Source organism: Chelonoidis abingdonii, chromosome 10 (assembly GCF_003597395.2).
Source record: "Chelonoidis abingdonii isolate Lonesome George chromosome 10, CheloAbing_2.0, whole genome shotgun sequence".
In the NCBI taxonomy this organism is placed as follows: Eukaryota; Metazoa; Chordata; order Testudines; family Testudinidae; genus Chelonoidis; species Chelonoidis abingdonii.
Genome location: NC_133778.1, coordinates 16,037,413 through 16,060,082, shown reverse-complemented (window position 1 = coordinate 16,060,082; position 22,670 = coordinate 16,037,413). Strand labels below are relative to the sequence as shown.

Sequence of the window (22,670 nt, the reverse complement as noted above, 5' to 3'; positions counted from 1 at the left end):
CCAGCCCTACATTCATGGCCCTACATACAATTTCCCCACCCAGATGTGGTCCTCGGGCCAAAAAGTTTCCCCACCCAGGATCTAGACTGTCCCTGACCAGATGTTTATCTAACCTGCTCTTAAAAATCTGCAGTGATGGAGATTCTACAACCTCTCTAGGCAATTTATTCCAGTGCTTAACCACCCTGACAGTCAGGAACCTTCCTTGCTGCAATTTTAGCCCCTTGCTTCTTGTCCTATCCTCAGAGGTTAAAAAGAACAATTGTTCTCCTCCTCCTCCTCCCATGTACTTTAAAACTGCTACCATGTCCCCTCTCAGGGCTTGGCTACACTCACACTTTACAGCGCTGCAACTTTCGTGCTCAGGGGTGTGAAAAAACACCCCTCTGAGCGCTGCAAGATACAGCCCTGTAAAGCCTCAGTGTAATCAGTGCTGCAGCGCTGGGAGCGTGGTTCGCAGCACTGCACGCTACACCCGTAAAGGATGTGGTTTATGTGCAGCGCTGGGAGAGCTCTCTCCCAGCGCTGCCGCTCTGACCACACTCATACTTCAAAGCGCTGCCGCGGCAGCGCTCCCGCAGTGCTGCCGCAGCAGCCTTTGAAATTTCAAGTGTAGCCATACCCTCAGTCTTCTCTTTTCCAGACTAAACAAACCCAGTTTTTTCAATCTTCCCTCATAGGTCATGTTCTCAAGACCTTTAATCACATTTGTTGCTTTTCTCTGGACTTTCTCCAATTCCTCCTCATCTTTCTTGAAATGTGCTGCCCAAAACTGGACACAATACTCCAGTTGAGGCCTAATCAGCGCGGAGTAGAGCAGAAGAATTACTTCTTGTGTCTTGTTTACAATGCTCCTGCTAATACATCCCAGAATGATGTTCGCCCTTTTTGCAACAGCATTACGCTGTTGACTTGACTCATAGTGGACCACAAGCTAAATAGGACCCCCAGATCCTTTTCTGCAGTATGCTTTCCTAGGCAGTCATTTCCTATTTTGTATAGATTCATAGGTCTTGATTATCTGTCTATCTAGATAATCATCTAGCACTTAATAGATCAAGATCTTTAAAAAATATGTATATGTTGGGGCTTCTAACTCCATTTTTGTGCCTCAGTCTTGGGCTCCCATTATGCTCCAGAATTAACTGCGGCAGGGTTAGCATAATTCAAGGACCCAGTTTAAACACAGACGCCAACTCTGGAAACCTCCATGTCGCCAGTTCCCAGCCCGGTCCCACTGACATCACAGCTGGTTGTAGGATCAGACTTGTAGTTTGTTCCCCTGCAGACTGTAAAGTGTAACTCAGTCTTAACCGAGTTTCCTGACGCAGCTGATTCTGACAGCAGAGATGAGTGGCTAGGCACCAATCCTGTGAGTAGATGTAAATGTGGGGACTGTGGTACCAGAACAGAGCCCCATTGGGCTTGTGTGACCTGGGAAAATGAGTGGTCACTTTACCTTGAATGGTGCCCTACAGTATGTGCTAACTACTTATGCTAAACAATCTGTCCACCTTGCATTTAGCTGTGACACTGGGAGTACGGTCTTGTCTACACGTACGTTTTATAGCGCTCTAACTTGCTGGCTTGGGGGTGTGAAAAATCACCCCCCTGAGCGCAGCATGTTTGGGCGCTTCAAAGCGCTAGTGTGGACAGCCTCAGAGTGCTGGGAGCCGTCTTCCAGCGCTCAGAGCTATTCCCCTCGTGGAGGTGGATTACCAGGAGCGCTGGGAGAGCTCGCGCGCGACCACACTCACACTTCAAAGCGCTGCCGCGGGAGCGCTCGCACAGCAGCGCTTTGAAGTTTCTAGTGTAGACGTAGCCTACACCTTTCCCAGACCTGAAGAAGAGCTCTGTGTAGCTGGAAAACTTGTCAGTTTCTTCCATACAGTTCTGCCCTGGTGTTGGGGCTACTACTGGCTGGGCAGCTGGAACGGCTCTGCTAGAAACCTCTGCAAGTTCCACTGGGAAAACTGAGTCCAGGCAGGTTAGTGCACTTTGTGGTGTTTTTTTGGGGAGAGGGATCCCCAATCTCACATGGTGAATGGAAATAAGCATGATCCCTTTCAGTGCAATGGGAGGTACAAGGTGGCTCATTTACTGTGGGGCAGGCAGGGGGCCCTGACCCACCATCACCCCAACAAACTAGGTTTTGTAAACATTCCAGATCATCAAGATGAATGGGTGGAGGGAAACCTGGACTTTGCTGTTTGATGCTGGAGGAAGTGATTTGCAAGGCTGGGCTGATGGAGCCGGAGTGCATATTGAGGCTGTCTGCAATTGACTCCCCTGGAAACCTATCTTTACAGGACAGGAAAACTCCATCAAGATCCACACACGAAGACTGGATTTAGTATTACACCTGCAGCGATTTTGGTGTCCATTCTCACAGTCTGGAAAAGGCAACATTAATTATAGGACATGGGGATATGTAGGCTGTAGGGGAAAAGAGCTGATCTGGTGTTTTTGGCTCAGAAGTGTTTGCGTGGAAGGGGATAAAGATGGAGAAGCATTTCCCCTTTAGGGAGAGTTTCCCTACAACTGCAGCCTTTATTTTCTGAAATATACAAGCAGTAACTCACTTCGCTCTCTTGCTCTCTCTCTCTCTCTCTCTTAGGGCTCTTCAACCATGGCGTCTCAGGAGGCTGTGGATACATCTGTTTTCTCCCTAAGTGGTGTTAGAGAGCGGATGAGGGAGAAGAAAAATGGTGCTTTAAAGACCGCAAAGCTGAATGCTTCCCTTGTATCAAAAATCAAAACAAAAATAATAAGTGAGTGTCTGTTGTATTATGAAAGCACTTCAGGGCTCATATCAAGATCAGGGTCCCACTGTGCTAGGTGCTGTACATGCAAGTAGTAAGAGAGAGTCCTTGCCCCAAGAACTTACTTTCCTTCCAGATTTAGACTCTCTTACCCCCATTTTATAGTTGGAGAAACTGAGGCACATAGAGGCTAAGTGACTTGCTCAAGATCATTGAGGAAGTCTGTGGCGGAGCTGGGAATTGAACTCAGGTGCCCCAGCTCCTAGTCCAGTGGCTTAACCACAAGACCACAACTGAAGAAGGCTAGGTTGGATTAAAAAAAACTGCCAGGTTTAGAGGGGACATGAAGGCAGCTGTTAATTTTTTTTTTTAACAAATGGAATGAAGGGGAAGTTGATAGTAAATGAGTATAAATCAGAAGTTAGGAATTGTAGAAAAATGATAAGGGATACAAAGAGAACTCGATAGCCCTCAGAGTTAAGGACAATAAGGAGGAGGGTGTTTTTTAAAAAAAAAAAAATAAAAAAAATAAAAAAAAATATGAGGAACAAAAAGAATCTTAACAATGGTATTGGTCCATTACTAGATGGAAATGGTAGAATTATCAGTAATAATGCAGACCCATGCTGTGATTCATGCAGGCAGCAGGGCCTTGGCTGGTGTAGATTTATTCTGGTAGCAGGAATAGGAGAGATTTAATGTAATATCTTATTTTTATTTTGCCTGTAGACAACTCTTCTATAGTTAAGATCTCCTTAAAACACAATAATAAAGCTCTGGCACTGGCCCTCAGCGCTGAGAAGGCGAATAGCCAGAGGCTCGTCTTCGAGAAGATGTTACTGCAGAAAGAAGTGGAGCGATGTCACTTCCAGAATGCAATGCTTCGGCAAAGGCTATATTTTCTGGTACTGTGCTAATGCTTGAACTTTGTGGTTGTGGGGCAGTCACAATCAGTGCTACTACCTCTGTAGAGCCTAGCCAGGAAGAAAAAGAATGTAACTTAATTTTTGCCATCAAAACTTTTCAGAATTTACTAACCTATTTTTTTTAATAATCAGTCCAAACATAGTATTGAACATGGGTCCCATTCTCCCTAGCAGCTGTGCAGGGACAGTTACAACTCCATCCTCTTGTGACAGACTAAGCCCACCTATGTGTCTGAACTGAAATACAACCCTGAACAGAGCAGAGTGATGACCCGGTACAGGCACTTTAAGATGGGGTTAGGTCATGTCTATACTGCAAGTGCAAATGGTGTGTTGATGGTGTTGTAACTGGGTCCTGGATATGGTGGTTTAATAGTTCAGGTGGCCCTTAGTTGTCTTCGGTAATCCCCAGTTGAGATGCTATCTCAGGGGAAGATACTAGGTTCCTGAGGGCTTGCCTATATAGGGAAATTGCCAGGGGATAATAATTCTGGTATAGCTGTGCTGGTCAATTTCCCCATGTAGTCACGACTAAGGGCTTGTCTATCAGACAAGACATGCAAATTGTCCAGGCGGCTAAGTTCTACTCAGGTGCTTGCACCATGCCATCACCTTGGTATTCACGGTCCTTCCAGCAGTGCGGCATTTCCCAAATCTTCAGGGCAACCAAACCCATTCCCTCCCCCCACCTCTTCCATCCCACCATATATTGTCAAAGGCCTACCCATAATATGAGCATTTTACTTAAATGATGATACTCCTCCCTCTCTTTTTCTCATATGCTCTGAGCAGTGAAATAGCTAAGTGTTGCTATTTAAACTATAATCAGTTGGCACTCTCTGAAATTAATGGGCCTGTTTGCCCCTCTCAGAGCTGTTGTTCCAGGCAGCCCAGGCTCACTGCATACTCAGGCATGCTTTGCTGAGTTGGTTAGCAATTGGATCGTGTTTTATAGCTTTTCGTTGTAACCAAAGTCACCCGAGACGTGTTACCAGTGTGTAATTCCTGGGAGCTTAGTGTCTCATAGCGTGCCCTTGTTCCCTCGTCGGGCTGAGCGGCACTGCTTTCTGTTCCCAATATTAGCTTCTCTTCAGCTGTGTCTAGAGAAATTTTAAATTCCAGCCTTGTAAAACATGACTTTTCTGATACAGAATAAAACCCTCAAACAACTGGAAGCCTTTCTGAATGGTAACCTGCTGACGGCCATTAAAATGAGCAGACCTTCCGAGGTAGGTGGTGGGGCTCCGAATACTCGTGCGTGTTTGGGAAGGAGTGAAATATCTGTGGCTCCTGTCCAAGGACTGCACCTCATGTTGTCGTTTGGAAATGCTACCTGCTTACTCCGCTCAGTACCTTGATTTTAGCTATATGGTAATGTCAGTGACCAAATTAAAGGGCCAGGTTGCAGCCAGTAGCTTCTGTTGGCCTTGAGGTAGATTTTTCCCCTTCAGATGAATTAGCTCAGCTGAACTTGTTTAACTCTATTTGAAATTGCCAGTTAACATCACTGTGGGCCCAGCCCAATACCTCTAGCTCAATTTTAGCAGGATGAGTTACAGCCCGAAGGTCTCTGAGGCCTGGTCTACACCTAAAAATTAGATTGACCTAGCTCCATTACTCAGGGCTGTGAAACATGTCATGCCCTGTGTGATGTAGTTAGGTCAACCTAACCCCCATTGTAGACCCAACTAGGTTGATGGATTAACTCCTTTTGCTGATGTAGGAGGTGTCTAGGCTACAACTGCAGCACCATAGTTATGCTGCTGTCATGTAGACATACCCTGAGCTAAGACCTCGTCTAAACGTACAAACTGGATCTCTACTGGTATAGTTTAAAGTGGGCCAAGCTCCCCTAGCGTGGATGCAGTTATAGCTGCGTAGCCTATTCCCACTATACTAGTGTAAGGTGCCTTTATACTGGTATAACTGTGTCTACACTAGGTTGTTGGCAAACTATCACCTCCCAAATGACATAGTTACACTGATGCAAAATCTGTATGTAGAGCAAGCCCCTGTATATATCTGACACCTTTCCAGGTTTGGCACCCTGGGGGAAGGCTGGCCATACTCTCCCCAGGCTCCAAGCTTTGCCAAGAATCCCAGAGGGGCTGGTTGTTTGCTAAAGAAATCTACCTCTTTACAGAAGGGACCATCTTTTGGTGTGTGTTTGCAGAGTGCCTAGCACAGTGGGGTCCTGGTTCATGACTGGGGCTCCAAGGCGCTATGGCAATACAAATAGTTAATAATCAACCGTGGCAGTATTTCCCATGTGGAAATTTTGAAATACCGTCATTAGGTTTCAGAGTTGACACCCCACTGAGTTGAATAGGAATGATTCACAGACCCCTTGGAGTTGCTACAGACTCAGTGAGATCATGTTGCGTCTCTTCATACTGGGAAGATAAACTTCCCAGTTATAAAGGCTAGAAACTTTCTCACCTGAGAGAGGCTAGTGCAGCCTCCCAGTACTGTCTCATTCCTGGCTTGTTCTGTTTTACTTTTGGAGAGGGCAATTTTGTATGAAGGTCTTTAAAACAATTTATATAATAGATATAGATAATCCCAGTATTACCATTTTCAATGTCAGAATGCTCAAAAGTATCTATGTACTATATAAAGTGCCAGTGTGTAATTTCCCACGGGTTGGCATCCAAAAAAATCCCTTCCATAAAACCAAGATCAGAACTTGTGCCGCTCCTACACTGTACAGTGTGTTTGTTTATTACAGAGACCTTAACAGACCATGCCATTTTCCCACACTCTAGTACCGGTCAAGTTCTCTGCCGTTATGTGAGGGACAGAACAACACCATTGTTGAGGGCAGCTGCCCTGATGATCTCACAGATGCACAACTTGGGGTCTCTCCACTTGCTAGGTAAGCCTGAAAATGTTCAAATGAGGCTAAGATCATGTGTGTAACTTTAAACATGTCAATTCAATAGGGCTGTCCACGTGCTTCACATTATATATGTTTCAGTGCTTTGCTTGATTGGGACCTAGGTTTGTAAAGCACCATGTGTCTTTGCAGTGCTGTATTATTAATCAGTAAAGCCTATTTCTTGTATGGTGCTTTTCATCAGTAGGTCTCAAAGCACTCTTACAACGGTCAGTATCACTCCCATTTTACAGATGGGGAAACCTGAGGCACAGAGTGAGTAAGTGACTTGCTCATGGTCACCCTGCAGGCCAGTGGCAGAGCTGAGACTAGAGTCCAGGTCTCCTGAATCCCAGTGTAGTGCTGTCTCCACTAACCTACTGCCTCTCTGTGCTTAAGAGTAAATGCTTAGCTGTAACCCACGCGTGAGTGTTTTGGGAAATGCCGTTGCAAATACCTGTTCTTAAAACAGTACATCTGAAAATCTGTTTCTTCCTTGTCGTGTCCCAAGTTCAGGTCCTAGTATAACCCCAGCACACTATTGTTCAAACCTCTGTCCTGGATGGCCCTGCTTCCATCTCCCTTCAGATTTTGTTTCCTCCCACAGAGGCTGTGCCCCAAGAGACACATGCTTTTCCCCCCTGTGTGAAATGACCGCTCAGCAGGGATCAAATCTGGCCATGCTGGCACATGATCCTCTTTGCTTCGGCATTGTAACCATTCAGGAAAGCACTTCGGCACATCCTTGCCGTGATGGACATGCTGAAGTGCTGTCCTAAGTCGGGGTGGTGTCCTGAAGCAAAGTCTGGAGACGCATGATCTGCTCCGTTACCACTTTTCCTTTGATCACCTCCCTTTGCGCTGCAGAATGACAGCAATGCCGATGAGGGTGCCGGTGTGCGAAGTAGATGACGGGGAGAGACGCCAAGGCAGTAGCTCCACGGGTGTGCAGATGTTCCCACTAGGGCTCCAGACATCTGTTCCAGAGCAACCGGGTAAAAGCAAAACCACCACCTCATCCCGGCTCGTTGAGGAGCCGTTAGCAAGCCAGGAGAAAAACGGGCAGAGGTTGAGCGAAGGAGGTGAACCGGAACCTGCCTTTCTTGACTCTCGTCTGATTTTTGGAGGTAAATTCCATCTTTGTCTGTTCTCCTAGGACAACTGTTGGAGTGCGTCAGTGCAGCACAGGCTGAACGGGTGTGCATTTAACTCGTCCGCTTGGACGCTGTGGCTGTACTGGTGTCGTGGGAATACTAGTGGTAGTGCTGGAACAAAGCTGGGTCTGCCAAGGACACTGTGGTTGTTGCTGTTCTGAACATCACGGCTCTGGTAGAGATTGAGCTCTCCTCGGACTTTCAGTAGCAATCGCTACAGTGTGGAAGTGCTTAGGGAGAGGAGTATGGGCCCATACTTTGGGATCCCACCATTTTGTGCCAAAGACTCCCACAACATGCAGATAAACCCTTCTGATTCTGGTTCATGTACATTCCAGCCAGTTTATGACCATACAAACCATGAGAACTTTGCCCGACGCTGAAGAGTTGAATCTCTCTCGTCGATGTTGTTCATGGTTTTGTCTTACTGATGTGTTGTTTTCAAATGGTTCTGATTGGGTGACGTGCTTTGTTACCGTTCAAGGGTCTTATTCTACCATAGGCTGGACTAATTTTGTACGGCGGTGACACACAAAGGGTACGGCTGCCCTGCAGTCAAGAGGCGCAGCTACACTGTGTGAGATGGACACGTGGTAGCTTTGCTCGAACTAGCACGCTCAAAATAGCAGTGTTGTCACAGCGGCATGGATAGCGGCCCGGACTAGTTCCCTGACTACATACCTAGGGCCCCGGGCGGGATTGTACTTGGGTGGGTAGCGTATCAGGTCTGCCTACACATGCTGCAGTGGCATCCCTGAGTGCAGTGTAGACATATCCTTAGTTAACATGTGTAGCAATATTTTCCAGCAACTGACTTTCGCCTGATGGCTGAATTGCCTTGGATAACGAATCCTATCTCCCCCTCATCTCCCCTGTATGTGTGAACAGCGCCTAGCACAGTGGGATCCTGGTCCATGCGCTACCACAATACAAATAATAAAATGTTCTGATTTGGATTTTGAACCTCCCCAAATACCCAGTGTGTTGGGGTCTGGGATTGTGCTTTGGGCCATTCTGCTGTTTTGAGGAGAGCTAAATAAGCATCCCTGCAGCACAATTTGTTGATTCTCCACTAGAAAAGCACAACCTTGTCTTATGAAAGAGATACCGCTGTCTGTCCTGTGGGGTCCATGGTAATGAGAGTCACAGATATGAGTTGATGAGATTTTTCTGGTGCTGCAGAAGGTGATTTGTTGTCTGCCATGTTAACTTTAGGATGATATGTAGATATCTATATATTTTTTTCTTTGTAGAATCCTCGTCATGTACCCCACAAAGTTCTGAAAGTTTCCCGGTATCTACTCTGGCTAATAATCTTTCTCTGCCTCAATGTGAGAAGATTACAAGACCATGTAGTGATAGTGTGGTCCACCTGCATGGACACATAACTGAAAGGAAGAAACGTGTCACTGTCTTTATGACGAGCACCCCATCTTCTGCCATGGACGTACCCCTAGATATCAGCTCAAATCATGCCTCGAAATGGAGCATTGGTGGGGACAGCTGTGCCAGTAAAACAAGCATGCCGGTCAAATTGAACTCTCTCAATCTCTTGGATTTGCCTTCGGAGCCCGATAGCTATCCTAAACCAGAATCCCCAGATAAAGGGCTTCCCTGTGACCTGCTGCAGCCTGAAGAGACTCTGTGCAATGCTGAAGTGGATCATAACTTCAGCCGAGTTGCTGAGTTTATTACATTGGAAGCCAAAAGTCAAAGTAATGGCCAAGCCAAAGCCGCTGAAACTACAGTTGTCAAAAAGGTCAGGAAGGGCAAAAAGAAAAGAGATGCACTTAAACTCCAGCCCGAAAGTAGTTGGGACGTACTCCGTGAAGAAGAGAGCCCCCCGAGTCCTACAAAGGTATCCAAGGTGAAAGGCTTGAGCGGGAGCAAATCGGAAGTGCACAAGCCTGCGTGGCAGACTCCCGGGGATGCTTTGGAAGAGGTGTCGTTACAGACGAGCAGCGGCTGTGCTGCGGGACAGAGTGATAAAGCCAAGGATTGCAGAAGAACGCATGTGTTGAATGTAGGGCAGTTGAAGAAGGTGGAAAAAATGGTCTTGTTACCACAAGAAATTAATCAAGAGTCTTTTGCTGAGAGACTGAGTAGTATGGAAAGCCAGTTCCAAAGTCCACACTCTGCCTCATTAAGTCGTAAAGCTCCATTAGGCCATGGTGCTTCTCAAAGTCCACCGTGCTTGGAAAAACAGGGCTCCAGCATACCAGCTTTGCAGCAGGATTTTCTGGGTGCAAATGTGAAATGTGCAAAACCAAAAGCACCCAGGGAGACCAGTAGAATGAGCAAAGCAGATGACTGCAGTGAGGAGAACGTGCAAAGCGGTACCAAAATGCCAGAGGCCAAAGCAGGCAAAGCTGAATGCCAGGCTAAAAAAGGGCAGAAGAGCAAGAGAAAAACGAGCAAAGAGAGCATCTGTAACCCTCAGAGAAGCGAAGCAGAGACTTCTGGTCCCTGTGCAGATGTGCAAAGTTTGGATAAAAACACCAATAAGGATTCATCAAGTAATACCAAACCTAGCCGGAAAACGTACACTGTCTTTCCTCCCGATCTTACGGGGAGCTCAGTTCCTGTCCTGCCAGGTTTAAAGGGGGGTGACATCAGCCGCTCTGAGCTTGTTCCTGAGAGCAGAACGAACAAGATCCAAAAGGGTCAGAGAACCTCAGCTGTTCAGAGCAATAAAAAACAGAGTAGCAGCCCCATAGAAGTGCTGGACAGAGTTGCCAAGGGTACGAATGCCTTAAGGGAAGGGGCTGATTCCAGATCTAAGACTAGGAGAAAAACCTATGTTGTTGACCCTCCAGAGGGTCACAATGAAGGCAGAGAGCGTTTTGCTTCTGAGACTAGAGGCATAGCAGATTCTGCCTTCAGTCAGGCTGATCCAGTGGAACAGAATTTTCTGCCTGTTACCATTTTCAAAACGGAGCCCAATTCCTACCTGGAGACACTAATCAGTGAGCCAGGTGAGACAAATTCCATGGTGGGACATCCAGGCCTTAATGACTTCTCCTCTGCAGCCTGTTCTGAAGCTTTGGCCTTCAACCCCTGCAGCAAAAGTCTGCCACACTTGAAGCCCCCGACTGCTGCAAACCACGAAATTGCAGACAAATCTTCCGCTCTGCCAAAGAGCTCTGCGATTGTTAAAGAAAATTACACCGAGCAGACGTCGGGAGGCAGTTGTGGGTGGAAGAAAGCAAAGGCCAGTTCAAAAGACCCTTGCCAAAGCGCAGCCTCGCCAGGAACTGGTAAGTGGCAGGGTAGCGGTAGAGGAAAGGGATTACTGGGAATGATTAGCATATTGCCTGTATAAGGGAAAGGTGGAAGTGATTATCGTGTAGTATGATAAATGCTCTAATCGTTACTATTTCAAACACAGGTTATGTATGAATCTTGGGCATTTCTGTTGCCTTCCGCCATGTGAATGCTAACTGCAGAAAAATAAAAGTTCTACTAAGTTGGGGCCTGATTCAAAGCCTGTTGAATTCCTTGTGAGGCTTTCCATTCAGCAGGTGTGAATCTGGCCACTAGCCCTTAGAAGACATTACCTGCGCCTCGATTTGGCTTCAGTGACTTGGGATTTCGTTTATATTTTTGCAAGAATCTTTGGATGCTGTTTTGGTTGCGGGCAGGGAAAGGCTGAGAGCCACTGCTACAGGGATTTGTTCCTTTTGCCTCTGACCTTGTGCCTCTTCATCTTGACTGTCTGGCTAGGTGTTGATCACTTGAGCAGCTTTTAGGTGGAGAACAATATGAACTAGGCCTTATCAGTGCCTGCATTGTCTTTGCAAAGAGCTCGATAGAAATGGCTGGGAGATGAGCTCTTGTATGGTTTAAAGCTGAGTGGGAGGGTTCAGATCCTTGTTGCTGTTGCCTAAAGATGGTTTCACTGCATGGTTAACACGAGTTACTCAAGTTCACCTCATTTGAGTGAGAGCGGCTGCACTGGCCAGTAACATCGGAGCCCCCCATGCACTGTGCTCGCTCCTGTGTGGCGCTGACTTCTGGCGACACATTCCGTGGTTTGCAGACTGCAGGAAACTGAGCCGTTCAAGGAATTCTTTCCCAGTGAATTGTTGGAAAACTTGTCTGTGCTTTCTGGGCACGAGAGGGAGGAATGTGGGATGGCTGCCGAGAACCAGCAGCTCTGAGTCATGCTAACCTGTGTCCACACTGCAGCAGTGGTTGGGTTAGCAGCTGATGGGTTGCACTTGCTGGAGCGTTAGCCTGTGCCCTCTGGGGCTGGCCCACTCGAGTTAAAAGCACCACGCACTTGAGTTCAGGGGTTTTGTTTGTGGAGGGGACTCAAGTTAGGGGCATCGTTCGAGTTATAACTTGAGTTGGTTTTGCAGTGAAGACAAGACCCGAGAGAAGACTAGAGCTGGGATGTTTGAAGAGAAATCAGCATTGACTCCTGTTGAAGTCAATCACAGTGGAGTTAAACCAGTGCTGAGCACTTTTAAAACTCCCCCTCAATTGGGCTGAGATGTGAGCCCCTTCAGCCTAATGGGCCCTCAGAAGAAAACCACATTTTATCCAGACCGCAGCTTCATCCTTAATGCTGGCCCTTTGCAGAGCAATCTGTGCTCGTGGGAACTCCACGTGTTCTCCTTGCTTTGTTGGGGAAGCAGCAGAACGCCAGCTTTGCTGGAGAGACATTTAAACGTTTCTCCAACCTGGGGGAAAATGCTCCAACAATTTACTGCACTTGCTTCCTCTTCTGACCTTAGTAGGGGTCTCCATGCTCTGGGTCGGTGGAACTATCAGGAGTTAATGGAAGCAAAGAACAAAGTCGTAGTAATATGGGGTCTTTGTAGATTCTTCCAGAGTTAACCCAAGGGTTTAGCATTTCTGTGCCTCTCACAGAGTCGGTCTGATAGCTCAGGTGCCCCTGTGAACACACACAGGATGGATCTAGCTGCTTAGACTCATGGATACGCTCTGAGGCCTTTAAGGCAAATACTGCACTGAGGGTGATTAAATGTTGCTACAGAGTTTTTAATTCCATGTCTCGTGCATTAAAATGAGAGGCATAATTTTGTATAGAAATATACACACACTCCACGCCAGAGGCTGCCAACACACTTACTTGATAAGGGATCTTGCATCTCCAGTCATCTGCTTCGTTCTGAAACGTGCCCGTTCCCCTCACCCAGACAACGTGGACTCCACGTGGAGTTCAATTTTAGCCCCCCGTCACTTTCTCCCAGTCTCTCGCATTAGAGGGTATAAGGCATCTGAAGAAAGGCAAAGTTTAATAGGCCCAGTAGTTTAATTATGGCTAATGGGGCCACTGGCAGCCCTCATTCCACCTGTATAAGCTCCCACTGATGATCTGAGCAGGGCTGGGGGAGATGTGCATGTAGACAGGAGTCAGTTAGGGGAGAGGTTCTGTTACTACTGGTTACTCTGCAAAAAAGCTGTGTGGTTTTTTTTTTTTTCCTATAGTGTTTCAAAATCAGGCTGGTTTGAAAAGCAGAGTGGACTTTGCAAGGGTGTTTACCTGTAACTGGAGGTCTGGAAGTAGCATTACGCTGATTTCCCCCTCCCATCCCCCAGGCTTGCTAATTTCCCTTGGGAAGGTTTTCAGTAGATGCTGCAGTTACATCCAGCTTTCATAGTTAGCTTTGGAATTCTCCCAGCTACGTATCCTCGATCGCACTTCCTTAGCTCTTACCTCCCTGCTGTGTCTTTTTTAGATAGTCCCTGCCCCAAGGAATGTACTGTCAAGAACTTTTTGTACATACAATACGGCCCTGCTGCTGACTGGGGCTTGTTGGCTCTACCGCAAGGAAAAATTACAATATTATAAAATAAAAAAACTGGTTTTTGAACAATAAACCCAGTTTTGGACCAAAGGGGGTGGAGAAACATCCCAACCTCCCAAACAGTCTCCTGTGTTTAGGGGTGAAGGGAAAGGTGCTAGATGCAACTTTCAGAGAACTCTGGCTGGACATTACTCATTCTCTTCTCCACTCACAGGTGATGTCTCGGGTGGATTTAAATGGGCTTTGTCAGGGAATTGGCAATATTTTGAATAAATCCTTTCAAATGTCCCTGCCTTTACAGAGAACAAAGCCCTGCAAGATCTGACTAATGCCAACTTTCGGTCATCCATCAGTTCAGAAGAGTCTTTGGCACGTCCGACCAGACAGAGGCGGGACCCGGCTTGCTATGCAGAACCGAAACTCAATAGGTCGGTATTTCTAACCCCCCAGCGCCTCCCCTGCACATCTGTGTTCTTTTGAAATGGGCTTTTCCTATGTGCCAGCCTCCCCTACTGCTTGGCATGCCCTCCCCAGTCGGTGGCTAGACCTAGTCCCATCCCTACCTTCATCCAAATCCTCCTAAAACAGCCTTTTGCCCACTAGACGTGATGGGGGAACCAACAGAACAAAAACACATGGCTCCATAAAATGTGTGTCTGCCTAGACAGACCTCGTACGGCTGTTGTCTGCTCTCTGAAGTCAGTGGGAACTTGCTGAGTTGAGAGTCTACCTGCGTGATCCCTTTGCAGGATCGGGCCCTTCCTGAGCAATTCTGTGTTCTATATCGGTTTGTGGCATCCACTTGTATCATGTTGAATTTAGGCCACAATCCTGCCTTGGGATCAGTTAGCACAGATGCCTGCGTGGCGTCCTGTAGGCTTACTGTCCAAGAGCTGATGTCCAGCACAACCCTTGGCCAGGTTTATTACTCACCATTATTTTTTAATTGCTGAAATTTAAATCACAACCCTATACAAACCCATCCCTGTAAGTAAGAAACCTCCAAACCAGGCCTGCACAACTCGTAAAGCGGCGAGGGCTACATTACTCCAAAGAAAACAGCTGAGGGCCGAAACCTCCACCCTCCCCCCACCTTACCCCCAGGACCTCCTGGCCAGCAGAAACCCGCCAGTACAGCCCGCCTGCAGAAACAAACCCTCCTTCCCGCCGCGCCCGCCCCACAACAGTGTGGGCCAAAAAGGAAAGTTGGGGGGGAGCCGTGTAGCTTGATTTGAAAATCAACCAGGGGCTCCAGCTCGAAGACAGGTGACAGGGAGCCCTCAGGGTCCAATTAAAGGCCGAGCTCTGGCAGCTGGGAACCCGGAGGTGGCTGGGCTGGGGCAGGGATTTACAGAGCCCAGCAGCTCCTGCTACGAGGGGAAGCTGAGCCCTTGGAAATCCAGCCAGCCTCGTCACGGAGCCCGTGCGGGATTCAAACGGCTCTGGGCTGCCCTACAAAGCCGCCGCTGGGAATCAAACGGCTCTGGGCTGCCGGGTGGAGCGAGCCTGAGCCATGTCCTAAACTCAGCCGCGGCGGGATCAAAAGGGCTCTTGGGCCCCCAACGGCTGTGGGCAGCCCAGAGCCTTTGAACCCCTCCGTGCTGCAGGGCCGGCTTTAGGAAGTGCGGGGCCCATTCGAACATTTTCGGGGGGCCCGGCAGAGATGACAAGGGTTTACCATACGTCCGTATTTTCCTCTTGGAATTGGTGATTTAAGAACCAAAAAAGCCTGACATGTCCAGGAAAATACAGGAGGTTGTTGTTAACCCACCCTAAAGTCTCTTTTAAAAAGCTGGGTCTGAAACTAAGAAATGAGCTCCGCCACTCCCTGAGGATGTGCTAGGGGGTGCACTCGTGTGGGTCCCTGCTGCTCCCTGCCCCCCTCATTGAAGCAGGTGTGTGCAGGGTTACTGCCCTGGGAAACTGCAGGGCACCAGTGGACATGGGGCGGGCTGAAGCTGCGGGGGGAGGGGCTGGAGCAGGTAGAGGTCTGGCTGCAGGCTGGGCAAGGGTGTGCAGGGCAGGCTGGAGACAGGTGTGGGTGGGGCCTGGCTGGCTTCAGGCAGGGACCAGGGGGGGAGTGGGTTGCAGCCATGGGCAGGGCTGGAGACAAAAGGAGTGCTGGGACTGGCTGGCTTCAGGGCAGGGGATGCAGCAGGGTTGGCTGGAGACAGGGCAGGGGGTTGCAGGCTGGTGCGGAAGCAGGCAGGCTGGTGGTGCGGCAGGGCTGGCTGGAGACAGGGCAGGGGTTTCTGCAGGGGGCTGGCTGGGGAGCAGGGCTGGAGCAGGGCTGGAGGCGGCAGGAGGGGTCGGGAGTTGGCTGGAGATGGGCTGGCTGCGGGCAGCGGGTGCAAGGGCGGCTGCAGGGCAGCTGGTGCAGGCAGGGCAGGGGGGGGAGCTGACTGTGGCAGGCAGGGGTGCAGCAGGGTTGGCTATGGGCAGCTGGTGCAGGTACAGGGGTACAGCCCATCCTGTATGGTGAGTGCCCCCTCCTACCTTACCTCCCCCACCAAGGGTAGCAGCAGCAGCCCAGGCTCAGTGGGGTATTTAAAGGGCCTGGGGCTCCCTGCTCTCCACTGCTAGCCCAGTGGTTGGGCCTGTCAATAGCTGCGGGAGCCTGGGAATTGGCGGGGCTCCTGGGGACTATTTAAAGGATGTGGCCAGAGGCGGCGGCAAGGCAGCTGGAGCCTCCCCCCCCCCCCAGCTACTCCAGGGCTCTGGGGCTATTTAAAAGCCCGGAGCTCCCCTGCTTCTACCGCCCCAGCCCTGTAAATAGCAGAGGGAGCCCTGGGGAAGCGGTGTGGCTCCGGCAGCTATTTAAAGGGCCGGGGTGGTAGAAGCGATGGGACCCTGGAATTTTTAAATAGCCCCCAGAGCCCCACAGCCCTACCCCAGGGCTCCAGCAGTGGGGCTCTGGTGGCAATTTAAAGAGCCTGAGGCTCCAGCCCCTGCTGGGAGTCCCAGGCCTTTTAAATTGCCCCTGGGGAAGCTAGGCCACCCCGGTACAGCGCACTGGCTTTTGCCGGTACACCGTACTGGGGCTTAGGCGTGGGGCCCTTTTAGGGGCTGGCCGGTTCAGGGGAATTGGTTGAAATGGCCTAAAGCCGGCCCTGGCGGCTGAGATTTAAAGGGCTCTGGGCTCCCCACCGCTGCGGGCAGCCCAGAGCCTTTTGAATCCCAGCCGTGGCTGAGGTTTAAAGGCCTCAGGGCTCCCCGCTGCTGCTGGCAGCCCAGAGCCCTTTAATTCCCAGCCGCGGGCTGCACAGTGAGCCTCCGTGGGCTGCATGCGGGTCGCATGTTGTGCAGGCCTGCTCTAAACTGGAATAATAAGTAGGTGGAGAGAGAGTAGAAAATAAAATTCTGTTTCCTAGCTATACAAGGAATAGGAACAGAAAGCAACATTTGTACTTCACTGTCTTCTGAGACATCCGAAGCCGTTTTGTATATGTATATTAAAGATATTACAACAAGGGCCATTGATTCAGTCAAGTTCCCATGACGGGTGCTTTTTTTTTCTTTTTCAGTAAGCAGAATATCTGAGTAGTTACAGAACAGTGGCTGATTTCTCTAAAGATGCTCTAAAAACTCAGTGCATCAATCTCTCCAGCATAGGGGCATTTTCTCATTGTGAGGGTTGCATCTCACCAGCTATCTTCAGGCCTTGTCTACACTTGAAAGCTGTACTGCTTTAATGATATTGGTATAGCCATAGACTTACCGCAGGAAGCGTGGGGCTTGAAACCCAGTGACTGAGCCGGGCCCTAGCACCAGGGAAGCGGACAACCCTGCAAGTGAAGCACCAAGGCATCTAATACTATCTAAGAACTAAAACAACTCTAACCTAACCACTACAATTACAGCAACTAATTACACTAATGACTGGATTAAAATCACCTGAGCAATGAGGGGCTCCAGGAAACATCACAGGTGGTAATAAGGAACTGAAGGGGAGCAGGGTCGGCAGGGCCCTTTATACCGGCGCTATAAACACACGGCACCAGAGAGCTGGAGCCAACCCAATGGATACCACTAAGGCAGGGATCCCCAACGCGGCGCCCGTAGGGGCATCTTAATGCACCCGCGCCCTGGCCCCCGGGAGAGCACCCGCCAAAATGCTGCCGAATTTCAGCGGCATTTTGGCAGAGACGCCTCTCGATGACACCGCTTGCCATCGACGGATGACGTCATCGACAGGCGTTGCTCCTGAATTTCGGCGGCGACGCCTCTCAATGACGTCACTTGTTGGTGGCAAGCAGCATCATCGACAGGCATCACCGCCAAAATGCTGCCGAAATTCGGCGGCATTTCGGCAGGTGCTCCACCACTGCAGTGGTCCTTCCTCTGACGCCCGGCAGAGGAAAAGGTTGGGGACCACTGCACTAAGGGGAAAAATTCCGGCAACCGTGCTCAGGGCATGCACATGTCTATGTTGGAATGGACATTTGCAAGCACTGGAAGAAGACCCTTCCCTAGTGTGAACACATTTTATACCCATATAAAGAACCTTTATACTAGTATGTCTGTTTTCCTTTTGAAGGAGGAATAAGGTTACACCAGTAAAAATCCAAGGTGACTTATACTGGTATAACTATTATGGTAAAAAAAATAGTGTTATGGGTAAAACTTGCAGGTTTAGAACACGCCTAAGTTTGACCAGCACTTTATTTGTATTATGATAGTTGGTTAATAATATTTAACCCTTTTTATTCTGCAGCAAATTGAGGCGTGGTGACCCCTTTACAAACACAGAGTTCCTGCATTCCCCTGTCTATAAAACCAAAAGGAAGAAAATGACAAAAGAAAAGGAAAAATCCAAGAGGGTCAAACAGGAAGAAAAATGTCTTCATGAATGATCCACTGCAACATACATAAATCGTCTGTTTTCAAAATGATTAGTAAATATTTTTATTTTTCTGTAGCTAAAAATCATCAAATATAACCCAGCATCATGCCTTGATATCAGTTTGTCTTGTACTTTTTGCTGGGGCAGTTTGAACTCGCTAGAGAACTTAGAAGGGAGTTTGCACAATGTATTTATTTTATTTTTATAGTGGAATGCTAAATAAAGTCCGACCATTTTACCTTCTAAAATTCACATTCCTGGTCTCATTCTTATAGGTGGGGCCAGATGAGACCGTGCCTTATGGCCCCTTTGCACCAGTGAGGCTACACCTGCGTCTTCCAATGCTCTGCTACCCACTGGAGCCATTCCAGGGTGGGGATGGGGCAATGGAGGAAGGTGACGGGACTTGGGGAGATGTGGACAGGTTGTTCGGATCCCCTGCGATTACACATCCCGGTAGGGGGTGTAGTTTGTGATGGGAGTAAGTTCTATTTAGATGGTCAATGAGCACTGGGCCAGATTTGGTCGAACTCCACAGCTCGTCAGTCTTGCTTTCTGGCATGGCTTCTCCACTGGGAAGGTTTCCTGTATATTCAGAATCCAGTGATTTGTCATAAAATCACAGAAATGTAGGTCTGTAAGGGACCTCGAGAAGGTCATCAAATCCAGCCCACTGGAAGGAACCACTTGGAAGGAGTTCTGTGCTTGTGCAATAATAAGTAAAAGAACAATCTGGGTAAAACACTGCAGAATCCCTGAAAGGCCATGAGTTTCCATTGACTTCCATAGGAGCTGGGTCAGGCCTTACATACATCCACTGTTGCTGTATGTCTGACATATGGGGATTTTTTTTAACCACAGAGATGATATAAGTCCTGCTGCTTTAGTCTTCCCTCCAGTTTTGTCCTAAGGCTTGTTTACTCCCGTTTGGTGTGCCAAAATGGTGTAGTTTTTGTGCCCCTAGTCTCCACTCTGCAAAACCATCAAATCCTTCCTTGTTCTTGAGTCCTCCTTGGGTAAGTCAATGCTCTGCTGCTTTATTGACTCAAACGCTAGCTGGGAACCTCTCCCCGTCTTTAAGAATGGGGTGTTAAGAGCAGAGGAGTTCATTAGCGCTAGCATTAAACAAGGTGGGTCTGAGTTAACTGCTTACAAAGAAACCACACCGAAAACCAAAGGCCACCAGCTGTTTTTAGCAAGTCAGCAGAGTGAACTGGGCCCTATTCGCCTCTTTGTTACACGGTTCCTTATCACACAGGTCAGTGGAGTTACTCCATGGGCCTAGTTCCTGCTTCTCTGACCCCAATATGTGTAACTGCGACCAACCAACTTTGTACTTGTTAGTCTTCCATTTCCAGCCTCCACTGGCTGCTCTATAACGGACAGTCCCAAACAACATTCCAGAAGGGAAGAAATAGCTTCAATATAAGGAAAAATAAGTTCAAATGGACCCTGTTAATAGTGCCTCAATGTCATTGCAACCCTCTCTACGGTCCCTGTGCAGCTCAAGGGCTATGGGCCACGTAGGATGTCAGCTTCTAGAAAAGCCAGTTTGCAGCTCTCCAGCAAAACTACCTCCCAGGTCAAGGTCATGTGATTCTCTAAAACCTTAGAGCAGATCTGGGCAAAATACAGGACAAAAATAAAACAAAAAAATTCTGCCCGAAGTAAATGACTGACCGCATGCTTCTCTGAAATCAACCCCCTGGCTGTTAAAATCACTGCATGTGGGGGGATGAATTTAGCAGGGCTTTATATTTTAAAAATAGCGACTTTTCTTTTGTCTTTGGAAGGCACACTGTAAGAGGCACTAATCTCTAGTGTCATTCTCTTCCTTCTCATAGCATTCTGTGCTACTAAAGCATTTTTCCAAACATATTGCTCTGATTACTGCCCATTGCCTATCACTGGCTGTGGTTGCAGCATGCACACTTGGAAAGCAGTCACAGATTTTGGACAATACTACCTTGAGTGAGTCAGTCACTCAGACTCGCCACACGGTTTCAATTTGCCCAGTAGACAATATAAAGTGTGATGGCCCTTGAGTTTCCTGGTTTCTCTTGTCTTCACTGCAGAGTTAACCTGAGCTGTCTACACACAAAAATCTCCGATTTGAGTGTGGTTGGTGGTGGTGCTTTCAACCTGGGCTAGCTGGTCTGCCCTGGGCTACAGGCTAAAGCCAGAGTTTTGCCTACAGTTGGGTGCATAACCCACACATATTGCAGTGAGACCCCAGGTTCAACCACTCCAATATGGCTAATGCTCCAGTGCCTTCCCATAATTCCCCGTGTGCCCAGAAGGACAGACAAGTTCTCCCATAATCCACTGGGCAGGAATCCTACAGCAGCTGTTTCCTGCAGTGCTAAGAATCATGGGATGTCCCCCCAAAGTCCTAGCAACACGCAGGGGACTGCAGCACCGGTGAGCGTGCAGTAACTCAGGTAGGGCTTTGCAATGTGGCTGCTAACCAGGCTACCTCTGCAGCGAAGCCAGACCCTCAGTGGTAATGGCCCCTGGGCTAGTCTTCTGGGCTTTGGGGAACCAGTGCTGCTGGGTTTGACCTTCCTGTCTTCTGCGGGAGCCCCAGCAGGGGTTTCGGTACCTTGGGCTGGGTTTTCAGAAGAGCTGAGCACCACCAAATCTGATGGAGGACATAGGAGAGCTGTGAGTGCTTGGCCTGCTCTGCTACAGGCCCACCCCTCACCTTATGTGGCAGTAGTAGGGGGGCCCACCTTCTCCCATCACCAGTGTTCTGTGGAGAGTGGCAGGGGTCACTGCTTCTCCCCTGCATGAGTGGCCAAGGTATAGCTGGGGGAGTGGCTGGGCTTGCTACAGAGAGCCCCCTTGCTTGGATGGTGGTGATGAGGGGGCCTTACAGCAGTAAGGTTTGATGTTAACACCCTGTTGTGATGCCTGGGGCAGTGCACCCCTCTCAGCTGTTCTCAGGCTGTCTGCAGACTCAGGCAGTTATTACTGCACCAGTCACATTTTGGCCACGTTTTCAAGGCTTTTATCATAACCAAATGGGATATTTTTTTTAAATGAATGCAAAGATTCTGTGCTCATCACATGACTCCAGGAGCTGGGGCGCTAGGCCTGGTCATTGTAGTGTCTAGACATTAACACTATCTGGACTCTATAAAGTGTATTTGATTTCTTGTCCTCTTATTATGAGTTGCTCGTCACTGCCCGGTGGAGCTGCTAGGAGTGTTCCTCGTATTGGTGTTTGTCTAGGTAGGCTGTTGAACTCAATCTTTGTGTGACCCTCCCACTTGCGGCAGGGGGCTGCTAATGTGTTTCTCTTGCAATGGCTTTAGCGTGGATGTGTAGTGAGCAGCTCCGCAAGAACAGTTACACAGGTTGAAATGAACCCAGCTCTCTAATGCACTTTGGGAATAGGCCATGGACTCCTATAACAGGCCCTACACGTAACTAGCAGCTTAGAGAGCCATGTTTCAAAATGAGTGGCACTCTGTAGTGTCAATGCCGCTCCCTAGATCAACCTGGACTATGCTACTAGCTAGTCAAATTTGGGACTGAGCATCCCACAGCCTGTATTAAGTTAATTTACTTTCTTAACCAGCTCTTTGAGCATCTGTTTGGCTGCAGGCTTTGAGCATCCGTTTGGCTGGCTTCTGAGCCTGTTAGGTCGGTCAGTAGGGTTGACACTGACGTAACTAGTCATAATCTGGTCCCTGCTGGTTTTATAGTTGCCATTATGTACCGTCTTTGGGTACAAAGTCTGTTTTACTATTCTTGTTTGCATCTAACCGCTGAAGACGTCAGAGAAACAGGGCGTATCGCAGATATCGTTTCAGCCTACAAGGACAGGCATTAGCGGTTGCTTTGGTCTCCTATTCCTACAAAAATGCAAGTTTTGTGTTCTAGAGAAAACTTGGGATTTGCAGACCAGATTTGAATCTTTTCCCAAACAACTGTGCCCACCCTCTACACATCTACCACTCAAATCCCTTCAAGAGTCTTCTGCAACGCCCACAACTGAAACAATTCATAATCCCTCAGAATGCAGCCAGCAAGACGTGCACATGCCTATAACGAATGACTTCATGATCTCATTGCTATAATTCTCCATTTCCCCCATCTCATCTGCTTCCTGTCGTTTGCTATTACTTCTCATATGTCCCATCGAATATTAGAGGGTAAAATACCACCTGTTTGTTCTGTAAGATGCCTACTGCTTTTCTGCACTGTAAAAAGGGTCAGTTATGCAAACCCAGGAGCTTTATGCCTATGTGGCCACATGGAAATCTGTACTTTTGGGGTCTCTACTCCAACCCCTCACCTTACCTCTCAACCTCCACAGCCGTGGCCA

The 22,670-nt window shown here is 48.5% G+C and overlaps 1 protein-coding gene across 1 annotated transcript; it reads left to right on the top strand.

Moving 5' to 3' along the window:
• Positions 1–1,897: 1,897 nt before the first annotated feature.
• On the top strand, positions 1,898–18,423 carry LOC116816104 (uncharacterized). Its single transcript, XM_032765091.2, has 9 exons — positions 1,898–1,987; positions 2,618–2,771; positions 3,492–3,667; positions 4,840–4,917; positions 6,454–6,563; positions 7,431–7,690; positions 8,971–10,974; positions 13,796–13,922; positions 18,209–18,423. The coding sequence occupies exons 2-9, from the start codon at positions 2,630–2,632 to the stop codon at positions 18,345–18,347; spliced, it is 3,036 nt and encodes a 1,011-aa protein (XP_032620982.1). The 5' UTR covers positions 1,898–1,987; positions 2,618–2,629; the 3' UTR covers positions 18,348–18,423.
• Positions 18,424–22,670: the final 4,247 nt, after the last annotated feature.